The 27,727-nt window shown below is 44.0% G+C and overlaps 1 protein-coding gene across 4 annotated transcripts; it reads right to left on the minus strand.

Moving 5' to 3' along the window:
• Nucleotides 1–314: 314 nt before the first annotated feature.
• On the minus strand, nt 315–26,696 carry cdk16 (cyclin-dependent kinase 16). Of its 4 annotated transcripts, none has more exons than XM_047379802.1 (17): nt 26,181–26,692; nt 23,075–23,269; nt 22,296–22,448; nt 22,016–22,134; nt 16,652–16,780; nt 16,516–16,572; nt 16,278–16,392; nt 16,113–16,207; nt 15,963–16,025; nt 15,692–15,815; nt 15,410–15,530; nt 14,846–14,943; nt 14,647–14,752; nt 3,527–3,569; nt 3,364–3,454; nt 3,208–3,282; nt 315–2,459 (listed from the first exon to the last, which is right to left on the minus strand). In XM_047379802.1, exons 2-17 carry the CDS (start codon nt 23,196–23,198, stop codon nt 2,422–2,424), a joined length of 1,551 nt encoding a protein of 516 aa, XP_047235758.1. In that variant the 5' UTR covers nt 23,199–23,269; nt 26,181–26,692; the 3' UTR covers nt 315–2,421. The 4 variants fall into 4 exon arrangements, with proteins under 4 accessions (XP_047235758.1, XP_047235766.1, XP_047235777.1 ...); XM_047379810.1 differs by having other exon boundaries at nt 26,051–26,185; XM_047379821.1 differs by lacking the exons at nt 14,647–14,752; nt 14,846–14,943 and having other exon boundaries at nt 26,181–26,695.
• Between the last annotated feature and the right edge of the window lie 1,031 nt (nt 26,697–27,727).

Consider the following 27,727-nt stretch of genomic DNA (forward strand, 5'->3'; position numbering starts at 1 on the left):
GGGCACATTGAATTGCTGGCGAAATGTCAGGTGGGCGACACCACGTAAATGAGGTGAAACATTCGCTGAAATAGTGATCTGTCTGAACACACCTTTAGAAGAAACCTGCATTTTAGGAGTTACAAGATTCAGTTCTCTTTGGGATTAATAAGAAGGGATTTCTGAGTTTGAAAGATGTTGATGTGATCGGATCCTCTGAACATCTGATCTCAGTCACTGGACTGACTGAAGGAGTCACCGAGACGGAGAACTCTCCAGACTTACAAACGTGTTCTCCACAACATGCAAGCTGCCAACTAATGACCGACCAACACTGATAATAAATAAAATCTTTTAATATATAGTCAGTTCTGTTTATACATCCAGAGTACAGACAGATAAATACCAGAACAATATCCACTTCCTGTTTTCATTCAAGTAAATCAAACACTTCGGTGCTTTCAAGCAAATGGAAGATTTCTAAGATAAACAGCATTAAAGTTCACTGGAAGAATACCATCATGCAGTTCAGTATATTGCAGACAACTTTGGTTTGATGACAAAAAACAATAATTTAGAAAGCCTGAAGGAACAGAACCTGCAACTCTGTGGAGCAGAACCTACTTTAAGATCTTTCATGTTTTCAAAATGTTGCTGAAGATCATTGACCTTTAAAAGCTGTGCTTCTGTCTCTGCATATGTTGTGAGCTTCAGCAGCTGAGCAGCCGGTAGGTACATTCAACAGTCCTGGGCAGAGTGAGAACGTGGCTGAGGGAAGGTTCACTTTAAACCTGGGTCACAGGAACACCAAGAGTCCAGAAACAAACCAGCAGCTGCAGATATCAACACTCATTTTCATGCAGAGAAACATCAAACTGATTAATTTAAAGTTTTTTCCTTATCTGTTCCTTCCTTAAGGTTTAACTTTTATGGAATGCTTTTATTTTGAAACATCCATCCCTCTCACAGATGGGACCTGCAGCAGAGAGAGAAGAGCTGCTTCCTGGGTACCTCGGTTCTGGCCTCACAAACCTGACCGCCAGTTAAAGCTCCAGGTTCCTCAGAGTTAAAAACTCGTTAGGAGTCAACGAGCTTTCCTCTATTGCTAAAATTAATGTCAAAGATTTACCTCAGGGACAACAGCAACTCAACAGTATAAAAATGTCACTAACAGACTGATTACTTGTAAAGCCCCGCCCACTGACACCTGAACTCTACAGGTGAGGTTCACACCTTCCATCTAAACTCTTCAAGATGGGAATAAAGAAATCAGATTATTGTTTTTTATTACTGACAACTTCTCCTCAAAATATTTGAAATTTAGCCTCAGACAAAACCGAGCCAGTGACTGGAGGTCCGTTTGGATCGTTTCAAACCCAAAGAACCAGAAAAAATGTTTCTGGTTGTTATTTGAATCATCCAATTAAAGCCCCACAGGTTCCTCTGAGCTTTGACTGGGTCAGGTCAGAAATACTGATTTCATCAAGGCCCAGATGACATCACCACCTCCAACCATCCATCTACTGTCAATACCTGCTGATCTGTGCAGGGTCACGGGGGGCCGGCACCCCTAACCTAACTTCTGGACTGTAGAAGCAAGCTGGAGAACCCAGAGAGAACCCACGCTTCCACAAGGAGGAGATGCATTCTCCATGCAGGAAGAACCCAGGCAACAGTGCATCTGTCCCACCGTGCAGCCCGTCACAACCTCCATCACCACCCCCATCACCATCACCACCACAACAAAAAGATTTATTGATCTAAACCTGAAATTAACCAACTTTAGGTTCAACTTCAGCAGAGTACCGCAGTTTAACTCTAAATATCTTCACTGAGTTTTATCATAATACAGAAATATTATTACACTTACAGTCAAAACTGTGTGTACAACACACACATGCACAGAGCAGGAAACAGCTTAAAACCTTCACAATAAGAGTCCAAATGGCTTCCTCCTGCAGAAATGTTATCAGAATCACACCTGTTACTGCATCCAGGTCATGTGTGCTCTCCATGACTTGAGTCAGTCTTGTTATCTTATTCATTTCTCCTAAACGGAAACACCTGACAGAACATTCAGACCACGTTCTACCTGGTGCTGCAGTGTGACATCATCGCTATGATGTCATAAGCTGGAGCTGCTGTTGCAGGTGATGCCAGAGTTCACATTGCTGTTCCAGGTCAACCGAGTTTGTGATTTTAATCTTCAAAGTAAAATGGAAGACCGAACCTGATTGGTTCATTTCTGAAACATGCTGCCCTCTGATTGGTCGGTAGCTGCTGTGAGTCATTATTGCATCTGTAAACAAGTTTTCTTCACATTCCAAAAATCTTTAGTGTCTTCTTTGTTTCACGTCCATATCAGTAGTCACAACTCCTTCAAAGTAAAACGCCACTTCCTGCTGTTGGTTCCCTTTCAGATGACTCCGCCTCCTTCAAATGTCAGAAGAGCAGACTCCGCCTCCTGGTTGGGCTGGTAGCTGGAAAACAGAAAATGTTTCAGTGTAAGAAACATTAAAACTCACCTGCTCCCGTGGCTCCGCCTCTTTTTACACATGAGAGGAAGTTCAGAGTTCACCTGACGTGACAGACCTCCAGGTTAAACCTAATCTGGTTATCTCCTGGTTATCCAGATCCACTCATCAGGTGAAACAGGTGAGAGGATCTGCACACCTGAACATGCATAGATCCATCGTATCTCCTGGTTACTTGCTTTACTTTAACTAACCCTCACACTCAGTGTTGGCAATCACCTGGATCAGTCAGTACTCTGGATCTGTGCACGTTGACCAGGTGAAACAGGTTAGGTTGTTAAAAGGTTTGGCAGTTACTGTTTAACCGGGTTTTCCAAGGAATGGAAGAACTGGACCATATTTGGATCTCCAGATAAAAGCTCCAACCAAACTGTCAGCTTAGCCTGACTTTAACTTCATGATGCTGTGAGGAAACCTGCAGAAAGCTGTCAGAGTTCAACAGTATCTAAAAACTAAATTCAGTTTGAAGTGTTTCAGAGTGAACAGAACCAAAGTTCAGAAGATTCAAGTTTGTGTTTGAGGCTCCACCAGAATCGGTTCTGCTCAGATGTCTCCGTGTTTCTCTCAGGGAACCTGAGGGTTACCTGGTGACACTCCTGGATTCTCTGAACAGGTTCTGACTTGCTTGGACCCAAGAGTTGGTTTAAAATGGGTCAGGTCCAGAATGGCTCACACAGGTGTGTCTGACAGTTACCTGGATCAGGTGCTGCCGCCAGCCTCATGCTTTCCTTTGCCAGCTGAATCTCCGCCAGACTGAAGATGGACGCCGCTGAAACGTTCAGAGTCACCATGTGACATTAGTGTGACATCATAGACAGGAATAGACATGTCAAAGGTCAGTTATACTTACTGTCAGGAAGTGACATCACTCTGTTTCCAAGGTTACTGAAGTAACAATGTTTCCTGGACTCGTCTGCAGAGATCCTCTTCTTCCCTTCGAACTAAAGTTTAAATGAACATCAGAGCTGTGTTCAGAGTCATTCCCATAGAAACACTGTGAGGCGTTCACTGACCTGCAGGAACATTGATAGCAGCTCCACTCCTTCACTACTGAGCCTGAAAAGACAGACACACAGGATGATAATCAGTGTTTAATGGCAGTATGAATCCCTCAGGAGCACATTTACATTTTACTGAATGGATTTACGCTGGCAGAGAGATAAATCTGCCCTCTGCAGCAAAAACATCTCCTCTGTCAGAGAGCCGGAAGCTTCAAAGAGGAAAAATGAGGATGAAACATTGCTGAATTGTAAAGTTAGTCCAGCTGCAGGATGTAAACACTGAAGAGAAGAGAAAAAAGGTTTTTCTACAGAGTATTCGATATTTTTCTGTATGTTCAATACTTATTCCGTGTGTCTTACCCATAACTTCATTTATGGAGTATTTAGCTTTGATTTCTATGCATGTGTGGATTATTTGGGTTGTTGTCAACATCTGGTGTGAATTTCACTTCAATTTCACTGAAGAAGCCTCTGACTGAAGACACTCTGTTGTTGTAGGACAGTCTCCCACACTAAAATGACAGGTGTTTCAGTTTCATTGTCCAACCCCTGTATCTGTCTCAGTTTTGTGGGAGTCATTTAAAGTAGTATTAAGGGGAAACATTATTTCTTATCAGTCTTCAATCAAAAAGGCCAGATCACAGTGTCTTGCAGATATTCAGGCTAAATTGACTGTTTTGGAGAACGGCTATCAGAATTCAAATGATGAAGATATACTCAGTGCTATCCTGAAGGTAAAATCTGAATACAATCACATGCTTGGGGAACAAGTTGGTAATTACTTAAACAAACACAGTTTGAACTAGGGGACAAGCCTGATAGATTGCTCTCCAGACCAATAAAAGGCACACTGGCAGATAGAGCTATTCATAACATTTCTTCCCCCTCTGGCCTAATGTTAACTGACCCTAAACTCATAAATGACACCTTCTTCAATTATTACAGCAATTTATACACTTCCAAGACTAGTGCTACCAGTTCTGATACTAAAGACAAATGTACCTGTTCTGGATGGAACCGCCAGAGTAGACTTGGACTCTATCATTTTATGATTGAAGAAATTAAATCTGCAATACGCTCATTATCCTCTGGTAAAGCTTGTGGTCCGGATGGGTTTGGAATAGAATTCTATCAAAGTCATTTGGATCTGGTTGCCCCTCTTCTTCTGCATATGGTGAACTCTTCAGTGAGGGAGGGAGTATTTCCTCAGAGTTTGTATGATGCTAATATCTGTCTTCTCCTGAAGAAAGGCAAGGATTGCTCTAATGTTGCCTCATACCGTCCTTTAAACTTACTAAACAGCGACCAACAAATAATAACCAAAGTATTAGCTACTCGTCTAAATAAACACATAGCTCACCTGGTCCATCCTGACCAGACTGGCTTCATCCCTAACAGGTATTCTTTCTCAAACACTCGTCGACTCCTACATGTTATTTACCGGACCAACCTTCCTGCCTCTGCAGTTATCTCATTAGATGCTCAGCAGGCATTCGATCAAATTGAGTGGGACTATTTGTTTTTGATTCTCTAAAAATTTGGATTTGGTGATACATTTATGACGTAACTGAAAATGTTCTACGCTCACCCCAAGTCCTCAGTTCTGACTAATCACGACAGGTCTGCTTCTTTTTCATTACATCGTGGAACCAGACAGGGGTGCTGTCTCTCACCGTTACTATTTGCACTGGCCATGGAACCCCTTGCTATTTCCATTAGGACCCATCCGCTGATCACTGGCATTTCGGACTATGTTACAGATAGTCCCATTGGCCTTTATGCGGACGATGTTATCTTGAGTCTTTCAGATGGTCTGGACAGTGCTTTTCTTAGTAACCTGCCCTTCAAAGTTTCCACTAGTTATTTTGAGTATCTGGGGATAAATATCACAAAGGACCCTAAACTCCTTTTCAAACATAACTTTCTGGATTTAATCAATAAACTTAAATCTATGGTCGATGGGTGGAAGCTCCTCCCTCTTTCCTTGATTGGTCGTGTTAATGTTGTCAAGATGGTGGTCCTTCAAAAATGTACTTATTTTTATCAAAATATACCCATTTATCTAACTGCTTCCTTTTTTAAGATGATAGATTCCATTATAATTCCTTCTGTCTGGGTCGGTAAATACCCTCGAATCTCAAAGTCTCACCTACAGAAACCTACTGCTGAGGGTGGTCTAGGCCTTCCTGTTCTACGTTATTATTACTGGGCTTGTAATGCCAGAACCTGGGTTTTTTGGAGTCTATCCGAGGGGTGAAGAGGTTGACTCACTATTGCTGAATGAAAGAAAACCTTGCGTCCTTAGCACTTACTACTTCCTCTCTTGCTGCTGTACTGTTTTCTAATTTTTCCTTGCCTTTTCAGTTGCTGAAGGATAATTTTATACAAACAAATTCATCCAGGATTCTAAAGCAGATAAAGATTGTCCTGAATCTCCCTGGTTTTCCCATCTATGCTCCTATCTTTCAGAACGCAGCATTTAAGCCAGGCAATATGGATGTAGCTTTTAAGCACTGGTTAAATAAGGGCATAGCTGTTGTTAAGGATTTATACATCAATAATAATTTTGCTTCCTTCACGCAACTCCAATCAAAATTTGGTCTTCCTTCTAGCCACTTTTTCCAGGTACTTGCAAGCTCGTAATTTTGTCAGACAGCATTTTCCTCGTTTTGAAACCATACTGGTGCAGCATAGTTTCTATGAGATTATAAAAAAAGCCCTTTACCTCTAAAAAGCAGATTTCTCAGTTTGTTCATCTTTTCAGTTCATCCCCATCTATTAATCACATAAAAGAGGCCTGGGCCTCTGATACACTAGGTGAGATTTCAGATGAGCTGCGGGATCTGAGTTTGTCAAGAATCAAAACCTGTTCCATTAATTCTAGATTGCAACTTATTCAATTCAAGGTTATCCATCATCTGCACTTTTCTAGAACCAGACTCAATAAGCTATTTCCCTGTGTCTCACCAACATGTGATAAATGTAAATCAGATTATGGGACTTTGGGTCATCTGTTTTGCTCCTGCCCTAAGCTTACAGACTTCTGGTGCAAGATATTTAAATTTTATAGTAACGTTTATGGCAAGCTTCTATATCCAGATAAACATTTGATAATTTTGGGTTGCTCTAAATTCTCTCTTACTCTTCCCAAGTTTCTGCACCAGGCTTTAATGTTTGGTTTGGTGGTTGCAAAGCGAGTTATTCTGCAGGAATGAAAATCCTCTACCCCTCCTTGTTTTAAGAAATGGTTTAATGATACAGTGTCCTGTATCTGTCTTGAAGAATTTCGATACTCTTTGTCAGACAACCATCATAAGTTCCTTGACGTATGGGGTCCTTTTAATAGATACATACAAAATAATGGGCTAAAATGACTGTCGCACTCATCTGGACCTGTGTTTTTTATTTTTTTCTTCTTTATTATTGTTATTACTGTCATTATAATTTATTGCTTTCATCTTTTATTGATATTCCGTGTTTTACGGTGAACTGTTTGATACGATGTCTCCAGAAATGTCTGTTGTTCCCTTTGACTCTTGTCTCGTGCTTGATTTTGCTCTACGGTCTGATGTGTTCATATTTTATCCTCTTTTATCAGTTCTCCAGTAAGTTGACACTGATTTGTTCTTGTCTCGGCTGTTTAACTCTGAAAAATCATAAATAAATTTATAAAAAGTTCAGAAAAAAACGCATGGTGAACGCATCGGCCAAGAACTGAACCGCGGCTGTGGGAGTACATGTTCACCAGGACCGATGCCGACGCCGGACTCTCTTCAGATTCTCAATCAGAAGGAGATGAAGTGAAAGAAATGAATGATAGCGCCTGCATTACTTTGGAGAACTCTTAGCTTCCAGCTGACATTAACCCAAGACGAGGATGACGAAGAAAGCTTTAGACCGGTGGCAGAGGAGCAAGAACATAAGATATCAGAAGCTATTACCATCAAGATCCATAACTTTGACTGTAAATGTTACAGGAGAAGAAAGGAGACTTTTTCACTTTGGACACAGACCTGTAGCTGCAAACTTTCTCCAGAGCTCATGTACAGGTCCTTCTAAAAAAATTAGCATATTGTGATAAAGTTCATTATTTTCCATAATGTCATGATGAAAATTTAACATTCATATATTTTAGATTCAATGCACACTAACTGAAATATTTCAGGTCTTTTATTGTCTTAATACGGATGATTTTGGCATACAGCTCATGAAAACCCAAAATTCCTATCTCACAAAATGAGCATATCATTAAAAGGGTCTCTAAACGAGCTATGAACCTAATCATCTGAATCAACGAGTTAACTCTAAACACCTGCAAAAGATTCCTGAGGCCTTTAAAACTCCCAGCCTGGTTCATCACTCAAAACCCCAATCATGGGTAAGACTGCCGACCTGACTGCTGTCCAGAAGGCCACTATTGACACCCTCAAGCAAGAGGGTAAGACACAGAAAGAAATTTCTGAACGAATAGGCTGTTCCCAGAGTGCTGTATCAAGGCACCTCAGTGGGAAGTCTGTGGGAAGGAAAAAGTGTGGCAGAAAACGCTGCACAACGAGAAGAGGTGACCGGACCCTGAGGAAGATTGTGGAGAAGGGCCAATTCCAGACCTTGGGGGACCTGCGGAAGCAGTGGACTGAGTCTGGAGTAGAAACATCCAGAGCCACCGTGCACAGGCGTGTGCAGGAAATGGGCTACAGGTGCCGCATTCCCCAGACCTGGGCTACAGAGAAGCAGCACTGGACTGTTGCTCAGTGGTCCAAAGTACTTTTTTCGGATGAAAGCAAATTCTGCATGTCATTCGGAAATCAAGGTGCCAGAGTCTGGAGGAAGACTGGGGAGAAGGAAATGCCAAAATGCCAGAAGTCCAGTGTCAAGTACCCACAGTCAGTGATGGTCTGGGGTGCCGTGTCAGCTGCTGGTGTTGGTCCACTGTGTTTTATCAAGGGCAGGGTCAATGCAGCTAGCTATCAGGAGATTTTGGAGCACTTCATGCTTCCATCTGCTGAAAAGCTTTATGGAGATGAAGATTTCATTTTTCAGCACGACCTGGCACCTGCTCACAGTGCCAAAACCACTGGTAAATGGTTTACTGACCATGGTATCACTGTGCTCAATTGGCCTGCCAACTCTCCTGACCTGAACCCCATAGAGAATCTGTGGGATATTGTGAAGAGAACGTTGAGAGACTCAAGACCCAACACTCTGGATGAGCTAAAGGCCGCTATCGAAGCATCCTGGGCCTCCATAAGACCTCAGCAGTGCCACAGGCTGATTGCCTCCATGCCACGCCGCATTGAAGCAGTCATTTCTGCAAAAGGATTCCCGACCAAGTATTGAGTGCATAACTGTACATGATTATTTGAAGGTTGATGTTTTTTGTATTAAAAACACTTTTCTTTTATTGGTCGGATGAAATATGCTAATTTTGTGAGATAGGAATTTTGGGTTTTCATGAGCTGTATGCCAAAATCATCCGTATTAAGACAATAAAAGACCTGAAATATTTCAGTTAGTGTGCAATGAATCTAAAATATATGAATGTTAAATTTTCATCATGACATTATGGAAAATAATGAACTTTATCACAATATGCTAATATTTTGAGAAGGACCTGTACAACATACGGATGCTGCAACACATAGGCAGCAAGCTTCTTCAATTCTTTTTAGATTTCCATAACTTTGACAACATTGGGAGGCTTAGACTCCACGGTTATGTTTCAGCGTACCTGGAGGTGTTTCAGCGTACCTGGAGGTATTTTAGCATACCTGGAGGTATTTCAGCATACCTGGAGGTATTTCAGCGTACCTGGAGGTGTTTCAGTGTACCTGGGGGTATTTCAGCGTACCTGGAGGTATTTCAGCGTACCTGGAGGTATTTTAGCGTACCTGGAGGTATTTCAGCGTACCTGGAGGTATTTTAGCATACCTGGAGGTATTTCAGCATACCTGGAGGTATTTCAGCGTACCTGGAGGTATTTCAGTGTACCTGGAGGTATTTTAGCGTACCTGGGGGTATTTCAGCGTACCTGGAGGTATTTCAGCGTACCTGGAGGTATTTCAGTGTACCTGGAGGTATTTCAGTGTACCTGGAGGTATTTCAGCGTACCTGGAGGTATGTACCTGGAGGTATTTCAGCGTGTTTCAGCGTACCTGGAGGTATTTTAGCATACCTGGAGGTATTTCAGCGTACCTGGAGGTATTTCAGCGTACCTGGAGGTGTTTCAGCGAACCTGGAGGGATTTTAGCATACCTGGAGGTATTTCAGCATACCTGGAGGTATTTCAGCGTACCTGGAGGTATTTTAGCATACCTGGAGGTATTTCAGCATACCTGGAGGTATTTCAGCGTACCTGGAGGTGTTTCAGCGTACCTGGGGGTATTTCAGCGTACCTGGAGGTATTTCAGCGTACCTGGAGGTATTTTAGCGTACCTGGAGGTATTTCAGCGTACCTGGAGGTATTTTAGCATACCTGGAGGTATTTCAGCATACCTGGAGGTATTTCAGCGTACCTGGAGGTGTTTCAGCGTACCTGGGGGTATTTCAGCGTACCTGGAGGTATTTCAGCGTACCTGGAGGTATTTTAGCGTACCTGGAGGTATTTCAGCGTACCTGGAGGTATTTTAGCATACCTGGAGGTATTTCAGCATACCTGGAGGTATTTCAGCGTACCTGGAGGTATTTCAGTGTACCTGGAGGTATTTTAGCGTACCTGGGGGTATTTCAGCATACCTGGAGGTATTTTAGCATACCTGGAGGTATTTCAGCATACCTGGAGGTATTTCAGCGTACCTGGAGGTATTTCAGCATACCTGGAGGTATTTCAGCGTACCTGGAGGTGTTTCAGCGTACCTGGGGGTATTTCAGCGTACCTGGAGGTATTTCAGCGTACCTGGAGGTATTTTAGCGTACCTGGAGGTATTTCAGCGTACCTGGAGGTATTTTAGCATACCTGGAGGTATTTCAGCATACCTGGAGGTATTTCAGCGTACCTGGAGGTATTTCAGCGTACCTGGAGGTATTTTAGCGTACCTGGGGGTATTTCAGCGTACCTGGAGGTATTTCAGCGTACCTGGAGGTATTTCAGCGTACCTGGAGGTATTTTAGCATACCTGGAGGTATTTCAGCATACCTGGAGGTATTTCAGCGTACCTGGAGGTGTTTCAGCGTACCTGGGGGTATTTCAGCGTACCTGGAGGTATTTCAGCGTACCTGGAGGTATTTTAGCGTACCTGGAGGTATTTCAGCGTACCTGGAGGTATTTTAGCATACCTGGAGGTATTTCAGCATACCTGGAGGTATTTCAGCGTACCTGGAGGTATTTCAGTGTACCTGGAGGTATTTTAGCGTACCTGGGGGTATTTCAGCGTACCTGGAGGTATTTCAGCGTACCTGGAGGTATTTCAGTGTACCTGGAGGTATTTCAGTGTACCTGGAGGTATTTCAGCGTACCTGGAGGTATGTACCTGGAGGTATTTCAGCGTGTTTCAGCGTACCTGGAGGTATTTTAGCATACCTGGAGGTATTTCAGCGTACCTGGAGGTATTTCAGCGTACCTGGAGGTGTTTCAGCGAACCTGGAGGGATTTTAGCATACCTGGAGGTATTTCAGCATACCTGGAGGTATTTCAGCGTACCTGGAGGTGTTTCAGTGTACCTGGGGGTATTTCAGCGTACCTGGAGGTATTTCAGCGTACCTGGAGGTATTTTAGCGTACCTGGAGGTATTTCAGCGTACCTGGAGGTATTTTAGCATACCTGGAGGTATTTCAGCATACCTGGAGGTATTTCAGCGTACCTGGAGGTATTTCAGTGTACCTGGAGGTATTTTAGCGTACCTGGGGGTATTTCAGCGTACCTGGAGGTATTTCAGCGTACCTGGAGGTATTTCAGTGTACCTGGAGGTATTTCAGTGTACCTGGAGGTATTTCAGCGTACCTGGAGGTATGTACCTGGAGGTATTTCAGCGTGTTTCAGCGTACCTGGAGGTATTTTAGCATACCTGGAGGTATTTCAGCGTACCTGGAGGTATTTCAGCGTACCTGGAGGTGTTTCAGCGAACCTGGAGGGATTTTAGCATACCTGGAGGTATTTCAGCATACCTGGAGGTATTTCAGCGTACCTGGAGGTATTTTAGCATACCTGGAGGTATTTCAGCATACCTGGAGGTATTTCAGCGTACCTGGAGGTGTTTCAGCGTACCTGGGGGTATTTCAGCGTACCTGGAGGTATTTCAGCGTACCTGGAGGTATTTTAGCGTACCTGGAGGTATTTCAGCGTACCTGGAGGTATTTCAGCATACCTGGAGGTATTTCAGCATACCTGGAGGTATTTCAGCGTACCTGGAGGTATTTCAGCGTACCTGGTGGTATTTCAGCGTACCTGGAGGTATTTCAGCGTACCTGGAGGTATTTTAGCGTACCTGGAGGTATTTCAGCGTACCTGGAGGTATTTTAGCATACCTGGAGGTATTTCAGCATACCTGGAGGTATTTCAGCGTACCTGGAGGTATTTCAGTGTACCTGGAGGTATTTTAGCGTACCTGGGGGTATTTCAGCATACCTGGAGGTATTTTAGCATACCTGGAGGTATTTCAGCATACCTGGAGGTATTTCAGCGTACCTGGAGGTATTTCAGCATACCTGGAGGTATTTCAGCGTACCTGGAGGTGTTTCAGCGTACCTGGGGGTATTTCAGCGTACCTGGAGGTATTTCAGCGTACCTGGAGGTATTTCAGCGTACCTGGAGGTATTTCAGCGTACCTGGAGGTATTTTAGCATACCTGGAGGTATTTCAGCATACCTGGAGGTATTTCAGCGTACCTGGAGGTATTTCAGTGTACCTGGAGGTATTTTAGCGTACCTGGGGGTATTTCAGCGTACCTGGAGGTATTTCAGCGTACCTGGAGGTATTTCAGCGTACCTGGAGGTATTTTAGCATACCTGGAGGTATTTCAGCATACCTGGAGGTATTTCAGCGTACCTGGAGGTGTTTCAGCGTACCTGGGGGTATTTCAGCGTACCTGGAGGTATTTCAGCGTACCTGGAGGTATTTTAGCGTACCTGGAGGTATTTCAGCGTACCTGGAGGTATTTTAGCATACCTGGAGGTATTTCAGCATACCTGGAGGTATTTCAGCGTACCTGGAGGTATTTCAGTGTACCTGGAGGTATTTTAGCGTACCTGGGGGTATTTCAGCGTACCTGGAGGTATTTCAGCGTACCTGGAGGTATTTCAGTGTACCTGGAGGTATTTCAGTGTACCTGGAGGTATTTCAGCGTACCTGGAGGTATGTACCTGGAGGTATTTCAGCGTGTTTCAGCGTACCTGGAGGTATTTTAGCATACCTGGAGGTATTTCAGCGTACCTGGAGGTATTTCAGCGTACCTGGAGGTGTTTCAGCGAACCTGGAGGGATTTTAGCATACCTGGAGGTATTTCAGCATACCTGGAGGTATTTCAGCGTACCTGGAGGTGTTTCAGCGTACCTGGGGGTATTTCAGCGTACCTGGAGGTATTTCAGCGTACCTGGAGGTATTTTAGCGTACCTGGAGGTATTTCAGCGTACCTGGAGGTATTTTAGCGTACCTGGGGGTATTTCAGCGTACCTGGAGGTATTTCAGCGTACCTGGAGGTATTTCAGTGTACCTGGGGGTATTTCAGCGTACCTGGAGGTATTTCAGCGTACCTGGAGGTATTTCAGTGTACCTGGAGGTATTTCAGTGTACCTGGAGGTATTTCAGCGTACCTGGAGGTATGTACCTGGAGGTATTTCAGCGTGTTTCAGCGTACCTGGAGGTATTTTAGCATACCTGGAGGTATTTCAGCGTACCTGGAGGTATTTCAGCGTACCTGGAGGTATTTCAGCGTACCTGGAGGTATTTTAGCATACCTGGAGGTATTTCAGCGTACCTGGAGGTATTTCAGCGTACCTGGAGGTGTTTCAGCGTACCTGGAGGTATTTTAGCATACCTGGAGGTATTTCAGCGTACCTGGAGGTATTCCAGCGTACCTGGAGGTATTTCAGCGTACCTGGAGGTATTTTAGCATACCTGGAGGTATTTCAGCGTACCTGGAGGTATTTCAGCGTACCTGGAGGTGTTTCAGCGTACCTGGAGGTATTTCAGCGTACCTGGAGGTATTTCAGCGTACCTGGAGGTATGTACCTGGAGGTATTTCAGCGTACCTGGGGGTATTTCAGCGTACCTGGAGGTATTTCAGCGTACCTGGAGGTATTTCAGCATACCTGGAGGTATTTCAGCGTACCTGGAGGTATTTCAGCATACCTGGAGGTATTTCAGCGTACCTGGAGGTATTTTAGCGTACCTGGAGGTATTTCAGCGTACCTGGAGGTATTTCAGCGTACCTGGAGGTATTTCAGCGTACCTGGAGGTATTTCAGCGTACCTGGAGGTATTTCAGCGTACCTGGAGGTATTCCAGCGTACCTGGAGGTATGTACCTGGAGGTATTTCAGCGTACCTGGAGGTATTTCAGCGTACCTGGAGGTATTTCAGCGTACCTGGAGGTATTTCAGCGTACCTGGGGGTATTTCAGCGTACCTGGAGGTATTTCAGCATACCTGGAGGTATGTACCTGGAGGTATTTCAGCATACCTGGAGGTATTTCAGCGTACCTGGAGGTATTTTAGCGTACCTGGAGGTATTTCAGCGTACCTGGGGGTATTTCAGCGTACCTGGAGGTATTTCAGCGTACCTGGAGGTATTTCAGCGTACCTGGAGGTATTTCAGCGTACCTGGAGGTATTTCAGCGTACCTGGAGGTATTTCAGCGTACCTGGAGGTATTTCAGCGTACCTGGAGGTATTTCAGCGTACCTGGAGGTATTTCAGCGTACCTGGAGGTATTTCGGCGTACCCGGAGGTATTTCGGCGTACCTGGAGGTATTTCGGCGTACCTGGAGGTATTTCGGCGTACCTGGAGGTTTTTCGGCGTACCTGGAGGTTTTCCAGCGTACCTGTGGGTATTTCAGCGTACCTGGAGGTATGTACCTGGAGGTATTTCAGCGTACCTGGGGGTATTTCAGCGTACCTGGAGGTATGTACCTGGAGGTATTTCAGCGTACCTGGGGGTATTTCAGCGTACCTGGAGGTATGTACCTGGAGGTATTTCAGCATACCTGGGGGTGTGGTTGCTCAGTCTCTCTGCTCTGTACTGAGGAAAGTTAAAAGCCGTGAACTCTTCATTGGAACTGATTCCAGGCCAGCTCCGTTCTGTAGGAGTACCTACACACAAAACAAACATAATTTATGTGAGCAATAATCAAAGAAGCTGATTGGCTCTCAGTCATGTTGAAACCAAAGCTGATTGGTTTATACCCAGTAGTTTGAAGATAAAGTGAAGCTCCTCCTCAACTGTAGAGCCAGGAAAGAGAGGACGACCCGTCACCATCTCGTAAAAGATACACCCAACACCCCTGAAGACAGACAGGTCAGACAGGTGGGAGGAGGTCAGACAGGGTTGGTGCTCTTCCTGAACCCAACATACTGCCCCATTATTAAGAAACAGAACCCTGGGCTAGAAATGTTCTAAGTAGCTTAATAGACGGTTCAAAACAAAGACTTTTAGATCAGTTCTTATCCTTGCAGGGTCACTGAGGTTCTACCTGTCTCCACCTGTCATTGGGCGAGAGGCGGGTTCCACCCTGGACAGGTAACCAGTTCATCACAGAAACACGCAGGACAAACAACCATGCACTCACACTAAATCCTAAAACCAGTTTAGAGAGACCAATTAACCCAACAGTCATATTTCTGGACTGTGGGAGGAAGCTGGAGTACCCAGGGAGAACCCACGTTTGTCTAAGAAGAACATGCTCTCCCTGCAGAAAGACCCTGACTGAAATTCAAACCCAAGGTCTAGGGTGTACTACAGAACAGTACCACATGTCGATGTGGGTGGAGTAGTCTGTGCTGCCCAGCAGGATGTCTGGTGGTCGGTACCACAGCGTCACCACTTCATTGGAGTAGGTCTTTGTTGGGATGGACTTGGCTCGAGCCAAACCTGAAGAACATCAGAGAGAGCCCCAGTCAGACTGCAACAGAACATCCAAACTTTTCAGCAATTGAATCTGATCAGACCAAAAACTCAGAACCTGGAGCCGACAGCAGAGGTCCAGATTATCTTTACCCTAAACTCAATCAGAACCTATTCAAAGAACTCACCAAAATCTGCCAGTTTGAGCTCCCCTCGATCATTGATCAGCAGGTTCTGGGGTTTCAGGTCTCGATGGAGAACTTTCCTCTGGTGACAGTAGGACAAGCCTCGTAGCAACTGGAAGAGAAACAGCTGAGACAGAAAGACCAGATGAGCCAAACTGGACAAACTGTGAACTGAAGATCAAACCAGAAGCAGCTGAAGCTCGTCGTCCAGTAAAACGATGCCGCAAACGAGACACAATTCAAACCGTCCATCCATCCTTTCCCCCGTTCTCACCTTGACGTTGTGAACATGGATGATGTTTCCACAGTCGTCCAGGTACTGTTTCAGATCTTTGTCCTGAAAGGAAAAAGAAACGGGTAGATCAGGTAAAATCAGGTATAACTCCACCGAGCCGAGACGCCTGGTACCGTGTACATGTCTCACCAGGTACTCGAACACCAGTGTGAGGGACTTCTGTGTGTGAATGATGTCATGAAGCGTGACGATGTTGGCGTGTTTCAGATCCTTCAGCAGAGACACTGTGGGAGAAATATACATGAACCCCGATCTGCTGATGTAGGACAGCTACAGCTTCTAATCCTGCAGTACCTTCTCTGATCGCAGTACACGGAGCTCCTTCTTCATGTTCCAGGCGGATTTCCTTCAGAGCAACAAGGTTTTCAGTCAGTTTGCTGCGACCTTTATACACCGTTGCATAGGTCCCCTACAGACAGACAGGTGAGAGACAGACAGGTACGAGTATGAGGACCAGTCCGTTCGTCTGCACTTTAATTTAGTTGCTCTTATAATTTTGAATGACACAGCAGACTACCAGCTGTGAGCTTACCTCTCCCAGTTTGTCCAGTTTGATGTATGTCTCCAGTTTCCCAAACCCAATCTCTGACTGCATATAGAAAAAAACAACCCTGAGCTTCATGGACAATCAGACTCAACATCCTGAGAGCAGAAGAAAGAAGATGTACCAGAGAAACTCTGCGGAGCCGTCTGCTGATTGGCTGCTCAAACAGAGCTGGACCAATCACACTGAACCTCTCCAGGTAGTCATCAGGAAGACGGATGTCTGCTGGCAACGACAGACGTTTATTGATGTCCTGAAAGTAGAACAGTAAAGACAGATTCAGTCCAGGTCAGGACCTTCATCCAGGCCTCTGATACGATCGCTGTGACGACTTGTTCTTAACAACAAAAAACCAAAACGAACCTAAGCCACTGATTGGCTGCTGACTGGACTCAATTGACAAGTAGCGTCGTCTTCTGGATCCAATGAGTAAACAAACACATGAGCGTCTTATACGATCACAGCCGTTTATTGCTCTTCACAAGATGCGATCTTAACAGTAAAAACAATTACATACCTGACTTGAAATCTATACGATTCGATTGAACTGACTTAGCCCATTTTAACGTTACCCACCTTTCACACAATGCAACAGGAAACAACTCTCTCCAATTATTTTTAACTCCGTCTTCCTCCCTCCCTGTTGGATGGAGTAAGGGGGAGTCAGGTTTAGCCTAAACCGGCTCAGTTATGGTTGAGGTGCAAACACACCCTCCATTTCTGCTACCTGTGTGACCCCTTCTCTTTTCCAATGGTTATAATCAGTCTGACAGAGAGAGGTATCCCAATCCTTGTGGTTTTTAGTATAACAATGACCATCAGTGGGCTCTAGATGGACAAACTTTATCAGTTTATTATTTTACTTAGTACAGCTACACATAGCTCGTTCTAAAATGTTCAAACTCTAACACTCAGTAGTTTAATCTAACCTCCCCAACAACCAGCACCATTCAAACCCTTTGTGAAGAGCCTTGAGACGACATGTTGGGAATTGATGCTATATAAATAAAACTGAATTGAATTGAAATACATGCGTGTAACTTGTAATACAGACGAGATGTGGCTCACATAATTGCCACAACGCAAACCCATGGCTACAACGATGACGACGGTCCAAGACTGTGTGCTTCTCCCATCAATCAACACACCTGCAAAGTGATTACCTTTCATTCTATTTAGTGGCGCAGGGCGCCACCTACTGGTCTTCTGGTGTTACACCAAACAAAACAAGTAGACAAACCCAAACAAGGGTCTAATACACCAGCCCCTAATTGTCCATGACGGCTGACATTACAATTAACTTCAAATTACAGAACAATAATATCAAATCTCCATAAATATCAACATTAACTAGTTTCAGGCATAATTTAGTGGCAGGTCTTTCTAAGCTGTTCGTCTTTGTCTGGAGTCTGACAGAACGTACCAGACCTTTCTAGTCAGGAAACGTTTCTAATACTCTACCATGAAGCCTAGATCCACATGGAGCGACATGATCCATCACAACAACAATGTCCCCAGAAACAAAATTTCTCGTCTTTTGGTTCCATTTTTGCTGCTCTTGAAGCAATGGGAGGTACTCCTGTACCCATCTTTTCCAAAACAAATCCGCGAGATATTGGACTTGTCGCCATCTCCTCTTCACATACAAATCATCGTTGTTAAATACTCCAGGTGCTAAGACTGGTTTTCCTTTCATCAGGAGAATGTGGTTGGTAGTCAGTGGTTCCAGGTCAGTGGGATCATCTGAGAGCTTAGTGAGCGGCCGACCATTCAGTCTCAGTCTCACATAATACAGTTCACCCTTCATCATCATCCAGGGTTTGAAGATGCAACACAGAGGTGAGACCTTTCCACACCATTTGAATGACACGTTCCTAAACTCCACCATGATGTGATGCTGCAAGTGGGTTAAAGCTCCACTGAATGCCATCTTGCAATAACACTTTTTGTATCCGATTAAGGTTTAAAGATGCAAGTGCTTCCCTCAACTCCTTCTTGGATCCCACTAAATTTATGGCATTGTCCGAGCGCATTGAAGACACTTGTCCTCTTCTACTGATAAATCTTTGTAAAACGTTAACACATGCATCAGTGTCCAAGGATGGGGCCACTTCCAAATGAACAGCTCTGCTTGCCAAACAGGTAAATAAGGCTCACACAAACTTCGACCTCTTTTCACCCCTAAAGGGACAAAATAATCTACTCCCACGTTGGTGGAGGGAGGGAGTTCCAGACCAGGAATCTGTTTCAGTGGGGGGAACATGGACACATGGACTTGGCCCTCACCATTTTCAATCCTGAGGTAGGTGACAGTCCCATAACCATCTTCGCTGGCATCAGAAAAGTTGTGTAGCTGCACATTGATGGGCTTTCAAATATTTTTGGGTTTAATGCATCTTGCAATTTTGAAAGATGCCAAACCTTGAAGCTCCTCCAACCATCCTGTCCACTGATGGCTAATGTCTGCAGGTATGTTCAATTCAATTCAATTCAGTTTATTTATATAGCGCCAATTCACAACACATGTCGTCTCAAGTCTCTTCACAACAGTCAGATTCAGTTATTTATTCAAATTGGATAAAAGTTTTTCTATCTAAGGAAACCCAGCAGATTGCATCCAGTCAGTAACTTGCAGCATTCACTCCTCCTGGATGAGCATGTAGAGACAGTGGACAGTCACTGGTCGGAATGAGTGACTTCATGGCTGATCAGTGATCCAGAACCTCCCATTCTACTTCTAGAGACTCTAGGAACCACCAGTAAACCTGCAGTCTGAGAACAAAGTGCTCTGTTAGGAACATATGGACCAATCAGATCTCTGATGTATGATGGAGCTAGATCATTAAGGGCTTTATATGTGAGGAGGAGAATTTTAAATTCTATTCTGGATTTAACAGGGAGCCAATGAAGGGAAGCTAAAATAGGAGAAATATGATCTCTCTTTTTAATTTTCATCAGAACTCTTGCTGCAGCATTTTGAATCAGCTGAAGGCTTTTAACTGCATTTTGTGGACATCCTGATAGTAAAGAATTACAATAGTCCAGCCTTGAAGAAACAAATGCATGGACTAGTTTTTCAGCGTCACTCCTGGACAGGATATTTCTAATTTTGGCAATGTTCTGGAGATGAAAGAAGGAAATCCTAGAAACCTGTTTAACATGGGATTTAAATGACATGTCCTAGTCAAAGTTAACACCAAGATTTTTTACTTTATTATCGGAGGTCAATTTAATACCATCCAGGTTAAGTGATTGACTAAGCAGTTTCTTTTTTAAAGACTCCGGTCCAAAGACGACAACTTCTGTCTTGTCTGAATTTAGAAGCAAAGAATTTAAAGTCATCCAAGTTTTTATATCTTCAAGACATGCTTGTATTCTATCTAACTGGTTGGGTTCATCAGGATTTATGGATAAGTAAAGCTGAGTATCATCAGCGTAACAATGAAAATTTATCCTACGCTGCCTGATAATTTGACCTATTGGAAGCATATATATAGTAAAGAGAATTGGCCCAAGTACTGAACCCTGTGGTACTCCACAATTAACCCTGGAGTTTACAGATGATTTATCATTTACATGAACAAACTGGAATCTGTCAGACAGATAAGATTTAAACCAGCCTAGTGCTGTTCCCCTGATCCCTACAGCATATTCCAGCCTTTTTAAGAGAATATTGTGATCGACTGGATCAAATGCAGCACTGAGATCTAACAGAACCAGAACAGACACAAGTCCATTATCTGAGGCCATAAGAATATCATTAGTGACTTTCAGCAGAGTTGTTTCAGTGTTATGATGAGCTCTGAAACCTGACTGAAACTCTTCAAACAGGTCATTGCTGTATAAATGTTCACACATTTGATTAGCAAATATTTTCTCAAGAATTTTAGATAAGAATGGAAGATTGGATATAGGTCTGTAATTTATTAAATCATCTCGATCAAACGAAGGTTTCTTAAGTAAAGGTTTAATTACAGCTAACTTAAAAGCCTGTGGTTCTGATCCATTTACTAAAGATAGATTAATCTTATATAAAATGGGGCTGGTAATTGTCATCCCATCCACAACGTCCGACAGAGCTCTTGCCACATAATTTTTGTCACCGTTGTCACTGGTGCAAGGAACCCCAAGGAATCATAAACTGAATAAATGACAGACAACAATCCTCTTCTGCTTTGTGGTCACTCTTTCATCCTCATTGTGAATGTAAACATGTCTGACTCCACACACCATTGCAACCCAAGAGCTCTTTCGACTGGTAGTCATCTCTCTGTAGGTCCAGTTCTTTCCTGTCTTTAGCTCTGTGTTTCTCTTCAGTTGTTTGTACTGGTACTGATCCACTTTGTCAAAGTGAAACCTCCTTTTAAGCAGCTGATAATCGTTGTCCCTCCAGAAACTTTGTTGAAATATTCCATGCGGCTCGGTAAAGCTCCCAACCCAAAGATGTTGCTCCAGCGTTGGCTCTGCCTCCGTGTGGTTTCCTTTCCACCACTAATTAATTGATCTAATCAAAGCGCAGTTTTTGACCTGAATGTAGCGACTTGTTCTTAACAACAAAAAACCAAAACGAATCAAAGCCACTGAGGGGCTGCTGACTGGACTTAACTGGATCCAATGAGTGAACAAACACACGAGCGTCTTATAAGATCACGGCCGTTTATTGCTCCTGTGCTCTTCACAAGGATGCGATCGTAACACTAAAAACAATTACATGCGTGTAACTTGTAATACAGACGAGATGTGGCTCACGTAACCACCACAACGCAAACCCACGGCTACAACAACGATGACGACGGTCCAAGACTGTGTGCTTCTCCCATCAATCAACACACCTGCTAACTGATTACATTTCATTCTATTTAGTGGAGCAGGGCGCCACCTACTGGTCTTCTGGAGTTACACCAAACAAAACAAGTAGACAAACCCAAACAAGGGTCTAACAGTCGCTATGGGGGTCATAAAAGGTCACCTTTCTGATAAAAACCTGCCTAAAAAAACATCTGCAGTAAGAATTAAGGCTGGACAGGCTCTGTTCAGGTGTGTTATGGGTTTGGTATTGGTTCAGGTCGGTTTCAACTGGGTTTCAGGTGCATTTGAGTTAAATTTAAACCCTCTTTTCATCACATCACCCCAGTCTTGCAGCAGCTCCTCTGACTCCCTGTTAAGAGTACAGCTCAAAGTTCTTCTGTAGACATTCAAGGCTCCTCTCAGACTTCCTGATAGGTCCTCCCACATCCTTAGATCTTCCTCCTTGATTAACTTCCTTGTTCCTCCTGCCCACCTCAGCACCACGGGGGGCTGAGATTTCTCCCACTGTTTAAGCCTAAACTTTAAACCCATCTGTTCAGGAGTGCTGACTCGCTGTGATCGACGTTTCCTTGTAACTTTTAATGTGTGTTTTATCTTGATTTATTGTTGTCGTCACACTGCTTGATTTGCACATGAGAGCTCTGAAAGTGCTTTATATAAAATCTACTATTATTATTACCTCAGTTGAGATCTTCTTGTTCCTCAAGCGGACTCGAACTGGACTCTGAACATCATCTGAAGATGAAGGCGGATCACTTTCTCCATCAGAGTTCATCTTGACATCCTCATGAACAATTTCTGAAAGATATTTATAGCTTCAGACACAGTAATACCGTTACACAATAACACACTCTAGGAGCTGATTGGTTGATCATCTCTCCTTCCTCAGCACCAGAACTGTGAGAATTCTGCTCAGATGGTTCTGTTTGTAGAAGTGCATGTGTTTGCATTATTAGTACCCAGTCTGGTGGCGCGGTTCAGGTAGGAACTCAGACTGCGTCCGAGACTGCGGGGTTTCCTCATCGAGCTGCCGTAGGACTGCAGCAACGAGTGAGCCGAAGATGATGATGCTCGGACCTTCAGAGCAGCTGAGGAGTGAAGAGACTGCACCTCTGGGAAGATGATGGAGGAGAAAGAAAGATGTTAAAAGCTGGGACTGAATGCTCCACAGAGATACGATGAAAATCTGATCTGACGTCAAACTTTTTTAGGAACATCTGATGAAATATTACATGGACAGTAGTTCCAACTGTACATTTAGTTCAGATATTTTGACTTCACTGTACTCTGTGTGAACGGAAATATCATGTCCAGGAGAGACGCTGAAAAACTAGTCCATGTATTTGTTACTTCAAGGCTGGACTATTGTAATTCTTTACTATCAGGATGTCCACAAAATGCAGTTAAAAACCTTCAGCTGATTCAAAATGCTGCAGCAAGAGTTCTGATGAAAATTAAAAAGAGAGATCATATTTCTCCTATTTTAGCTTCCCTTCATTGGCTCCTTGTTAAATCCAGAATAGAATTTAAAATTCTCCTCCTCACATATAAAGCCCTTAATGATCTAGCTCCATCATACATCAGAGATCTGATTGGTCCATATGTTCCTAACAGAGCACTTTGTTCTCAGACTGCAGGTTTACTGGTGGTTCCTAGAGTCTCTAGAAGTAGAATGGGAGGTTCTGGATCACTGATCAGCCATGAAGTCACTCATTCCGACCAGGAAAGACAGACTAACCTGAATCACTGTGTGATGTCACTTCCTGAGTATTGGTTTCATTTAGAGTTCTGTCTCCGCCCCCGGCCCCGCCTCTCCCTAGAGTGACAGACAGCTGCCGTTTGAGCTTCCTGATCCTCTCCATAAGGGGGGGTCTAGGCGGCAGAGGGGGGCGTGACACTGACGGGGGCGGAGCCGTCAGCCTGGAGACAACACCTGAAAAGGTAAACACGCTGTTACATAACTATAGGAGAATTTCAAACCCATCATGCACCCCGACCCCCGACCCCACCTCACTCAGCAGGGATCCCCCCAACCCTGGAAGGGAGTCAGGGGGAAGATAAATGTTTCAGATCATTAAACAAAACATTAATATCAAACAAAGATAACCTGAATAAACACAAAAACAGTTTTCAAATGAGGATTTCATTTATTAAAGGAAACATTTATCCAAACCAACCTGACCCTATGAGAAAAAGTAATTACCCCCCTCCCCCGTTAAATCATGACCTAACTGATTGACAACAGTTTTGACTCAATAATACTGTAGAAATAACCAATCACTGGATTCTCGAGGTCAGAACCTTTCTTACAACATGAAGTAGGCTAAATGTAGGCAAATGGAAAAAACATGGATCAGTGGAGAACCTTCACAGGAGTGAACGACCAACCAAAATTACTCATGATCTCATCAATGACTCATCCAGGAGGTCACAAAAGAACCCTGAACAACTTCTAAAGCTCTACAGGCTTCACTCACTCAGTTAGGGTCAGAGGTCATAATTCAACTATAAAATAGGGACACAGAGCAAAAATGGGGGAGTTCTAAGACCAGAACCCCTACTGACCCAAAATAACACAAAGGCCCATCTCACATTTACCAAGAACATCTTGATGATCATCAGGACTTTTAGGAATATAATTTGTGGACTGACGAGACAAAAGGGAACCTTTCTGGAAGGTGTGGGTCCCGGTAAATCTGGTCTAAAAAGAAACAGCATTTCAGAAGCAGAACATCCTACCTACAGTCAAACACGGTGGTGGCAGTGTGATGGTTTGGAGCTGCTTTGAGATTCAAGAACTTGACAATTTGCTGTAAGGGACAGAACCACAATTTCTGCTCTCTAGCAGAAAATCCTGAGGGAGAACGTCTGACCATCAGTTTGTGACATTAAGCTCACTTGGGTTCTACATCAGGACAATGATCTAAAGAACACCAGCAAGTCCACCTCCGAATGGATCAAAATAAAAAAATAAATGTTTTAGAGTGGCCTAGTCAAAGCCTGGAGTTAAATCTAATTGAGATGCTGTGGCATAACCTTACACTGTGGGCTAATTTATTAAGAACGTTGTACTTTTAAAGATTTTATTATTGGACCACCCGAGAGCTCTCAGTCGGTCCAAGATGTAAACCTCAGACCAGAATGTTTGACCAAAGTCAAAGACGGGTTTGGGTTGATAAACGTCCTGTTAAAGAAGGTTCCACAAATTCTGAACAGGGTCTAGAAAGGTCCAACTAGCACATCTGGTGACACCAGGGCATATCACTACCCCACCTCCACCTTTTTGGTGTTTGAGTCTGAGTGGAGCTCTGGGCCTGGTACTGATCCAGCAACGGGCCCGTCCATCTGGTCCATCAGGAGTCACTCTAAGCTCAGCTGGTACTTCTTGGTAGACCCCTGCGCTCCCGCAGAATTTCCGACTATAATCCCAGGACCCGTGGGATCCCAATCCTAATGCAGGTCTCTACTTCTGGGCTCTCCAGGTAGGTTGACTGTTCGGAACTATGGCAACACTGGAATGGGTCCCTGGTTCTTCTCAAACAATTCTGATCTTTTTTCCCCACGTATTTTGTGATCCAGTTTACTATTTGCAACAACGTGTTTGATGGTTCTGTGATCTTGTTCTGATATTTTTGTCTCCTTCTGAGAGGGAAATTTGTGACTTTTCAGTTAAATCTCTTTTTTGGCCCATTTTGCCAGAGCAACAGAACCTGCCTAATAATTCTAACACATCAACTCACCTGCTGAAACCTACTAAGCATTCAGGTTTATTCTACGTAGAGTTGCATAAAAATGATAATATGCTTTTGAGCACATACTTTAAACATGCCGTTCCTGCTGGAGAACTTCCAGTGATCCTGGAAGTGGACTGGGTCGATCCCCCCTACAGGGATGTTAAAGACTCAGAACCACTTAGAGCAGCTGCTGCCACCAAGGGAGCAACAAGCAGTTATCAGGATTAGGGTGTAATTACTTTTTCCTGACGCTCCATCCAGCAGCCTGTCTGATATTCAGATGCAGCTCTGAAACAGATTCAGCCGGAAGTGAACTGACATCACTTCCTGGTTCTCATGGTGCGTTCATTATGGTTTCACAGAACAGTGGATTAGGCCGAGAATTACCCGGATTTAACCAATCCAGTCCAGTGCAGTGTATCAGTTACCATGGAGATTTGTTCTGTGAGGTCCAATCAGGAGTCTCCCGAGTAAACCCGACCCATGGTTCCACCAGGATTCAGGTTTGTACTCATTGTTTTCCATAAAACTCTGTAAGCATCTGGTTTACAGTAAACAGAAGGTTTGGACCTGTGCTGCTGCGGTTGGTACCGTGTCCAGGGGTCATCATATGTGGTTCTGACAGACCCTGTCTGCAACCATCACTTCCTATTTCAAAGCGGTCCAATCAACCACAGACATCACAGGTCAGACGTGTCCCTCAGACTCAGCAGAACCTGTTTTCAGTGTCATTCGGACCGACTGCAGGGTCAGAAGATCCTGAACCAGGCAGAACCAAAGATGGTCCTGAGTGGACTGTGGCAGATACCTTGATCCAGCAGGTGTGTGTTCTGGCTCTCAGAGTTCTGGATTTCTCACAAACAGATGTTTCATATCCTCAGATTTTATTTTATACGGTCAGAATTATTCATTTAAAATAATTATTAGCTGCTGCGTCAGAGAACCTTGTAGGTTCATTCCAGAACAGAACCGAACCGAACCTTGCTTCTTCTCCTCTCAGCCAGCCAACATGGCTCCGTCTAACTCCTGCAGCGGGTTCCGTGTTCTTCCTGCGCTCCGGCTGTTCGGTAACGGTTACCGGGCTGGAGGGTCAGAGTAGCCGGTACCTACCGTCAGAGGCGAGCCCGGTTCGGCCCGGGTTCTCCGTGGCTGGATTCAATCTGAAGGAGGATCAGGTCGCTCCGTCTCCCAATAATCCGCCGCCATGTTACTACGCCACTGCGTGATGACGTCACATAGCCCCGCCCCCTACATGTTTGTAAACAACCTTTATACGTTTTGGATGAAGATCTTCGAAAGAAGTTCTTAGAAGTGATGAAGAGAAACTGACTCCATGTTCAGATGGAGATCTTCATCTAATCCAGATCCGGCATAACCGAAGGTCTCTAATGGATCTGTTCTGATCCAGGTTCTCTCAGATGTTCTTCCTGAACCACCTGAGCTCTGTTTTTTCCCAAGGTGCATTCCTAAGCTCTCTCCAGGAGATCTCCCTTCACAAAGTCCTGTAGACTGAAACCTCAGACCTCACCGTGCAGCTACCTTCCTGGATCAACTTACCTCCAAACCCTTACCTGTCCACCCTTCAATGTTCTTCAGACAACGCTGGAGTCTGCTCCACCTTGCAGCATCTCAGCTACATTACAGTAAGATCTCATCTGTTCATTGTTCAGCTTGTTCCTGCACCTTAGAGCTTAGAGCCTCCTGATGCAGTAACACACCTGCAAGGCTCACCTTTAGGTCCTACTTATTTTAATTTTTAGCTGCTGCAGTTGAGTGATGTTATCAATTCATTTCAATTCAGTTTATTTCTATAGCACCAATTCACAACATGTCGTCTCAAGGTTCTTCACAACAGTCAGGTTCATACATTCCAGTTAATCGTAACCATTGAACAGTTCAGTCAGATTCAGTTATTTATTCAAATTGGATAAAAAGTTTTTCTATCTAAGGAAACCCAGCAGATTGCATCCAGTCAGTGACTTGCAGCATTCACTCCTCCTGGATGATCATGTAGAGACAGTGGACAGTCACTGGTGTTGACTTTGCAGCAATCCCTCATACTGAGCATGCATGTAGCGACAGTGGAGAGGAAAAACTCCCTTTTAACAGGAAGAAACCTCCAGCAGAACCAGAACCAGGCTCAGTGTGAGCGGCCATCTGCCACGACCGACTGGGGGTTTGAGAGAACAGAGCAGAGACACAAAGAGAAGCACTGATCCAGGAGTACTTTCTATGGGAAGTGCCGAGGTAGGAAAACTTTACTGGCCGTCAGTTAATTCTTACATTACTCCTCACCTCTCATCGACTCTTTTTATTTGGCACCCCAAAGGACAATCCTCAGTCAGAGATCAGTTGTAGTTTCCACAAGTTTATTAAAAACCAATCTGAATTCAGAGAGGGAAACATCATACTTACACTGGTACCTGGAAACGTCTGTGTGTCGTCTCACTGGGGGCTGCGTTACATTACATTTTATATCCCACGCTGCTATGCAGTACACATACAATCATTTCTGTCTCTGGATGTCTCCCCAGCAACAGTATCAAAGAAACAGAGATACATTTCATCATTTAATTAAAGAAATGTTTCTCACACGTCTTCATGAATCTTCAGTGAGAGGAGAACCATGCCTCCCTAATCCACTGCCAGCTTCTCAC

Source organism: Girardinichthys multiradiatus, chromosome 1 (genome assembly GCF_021462225.1).
Source record: "Girardinichthys multiradiatus isolate DD_20200921_A chromosome 1, DD_fGirMul_XY1, whole genome shotgun sequence".
In the NCBI taxonomy this organism is placed as follows: domain Eukaryota; kingdom Metazoa; phylum Chordata; class Actinopteri; order Cyprinodontiformes; family Goodeidae; genus Girardinichthys; species Girardinichthys multiradiatus.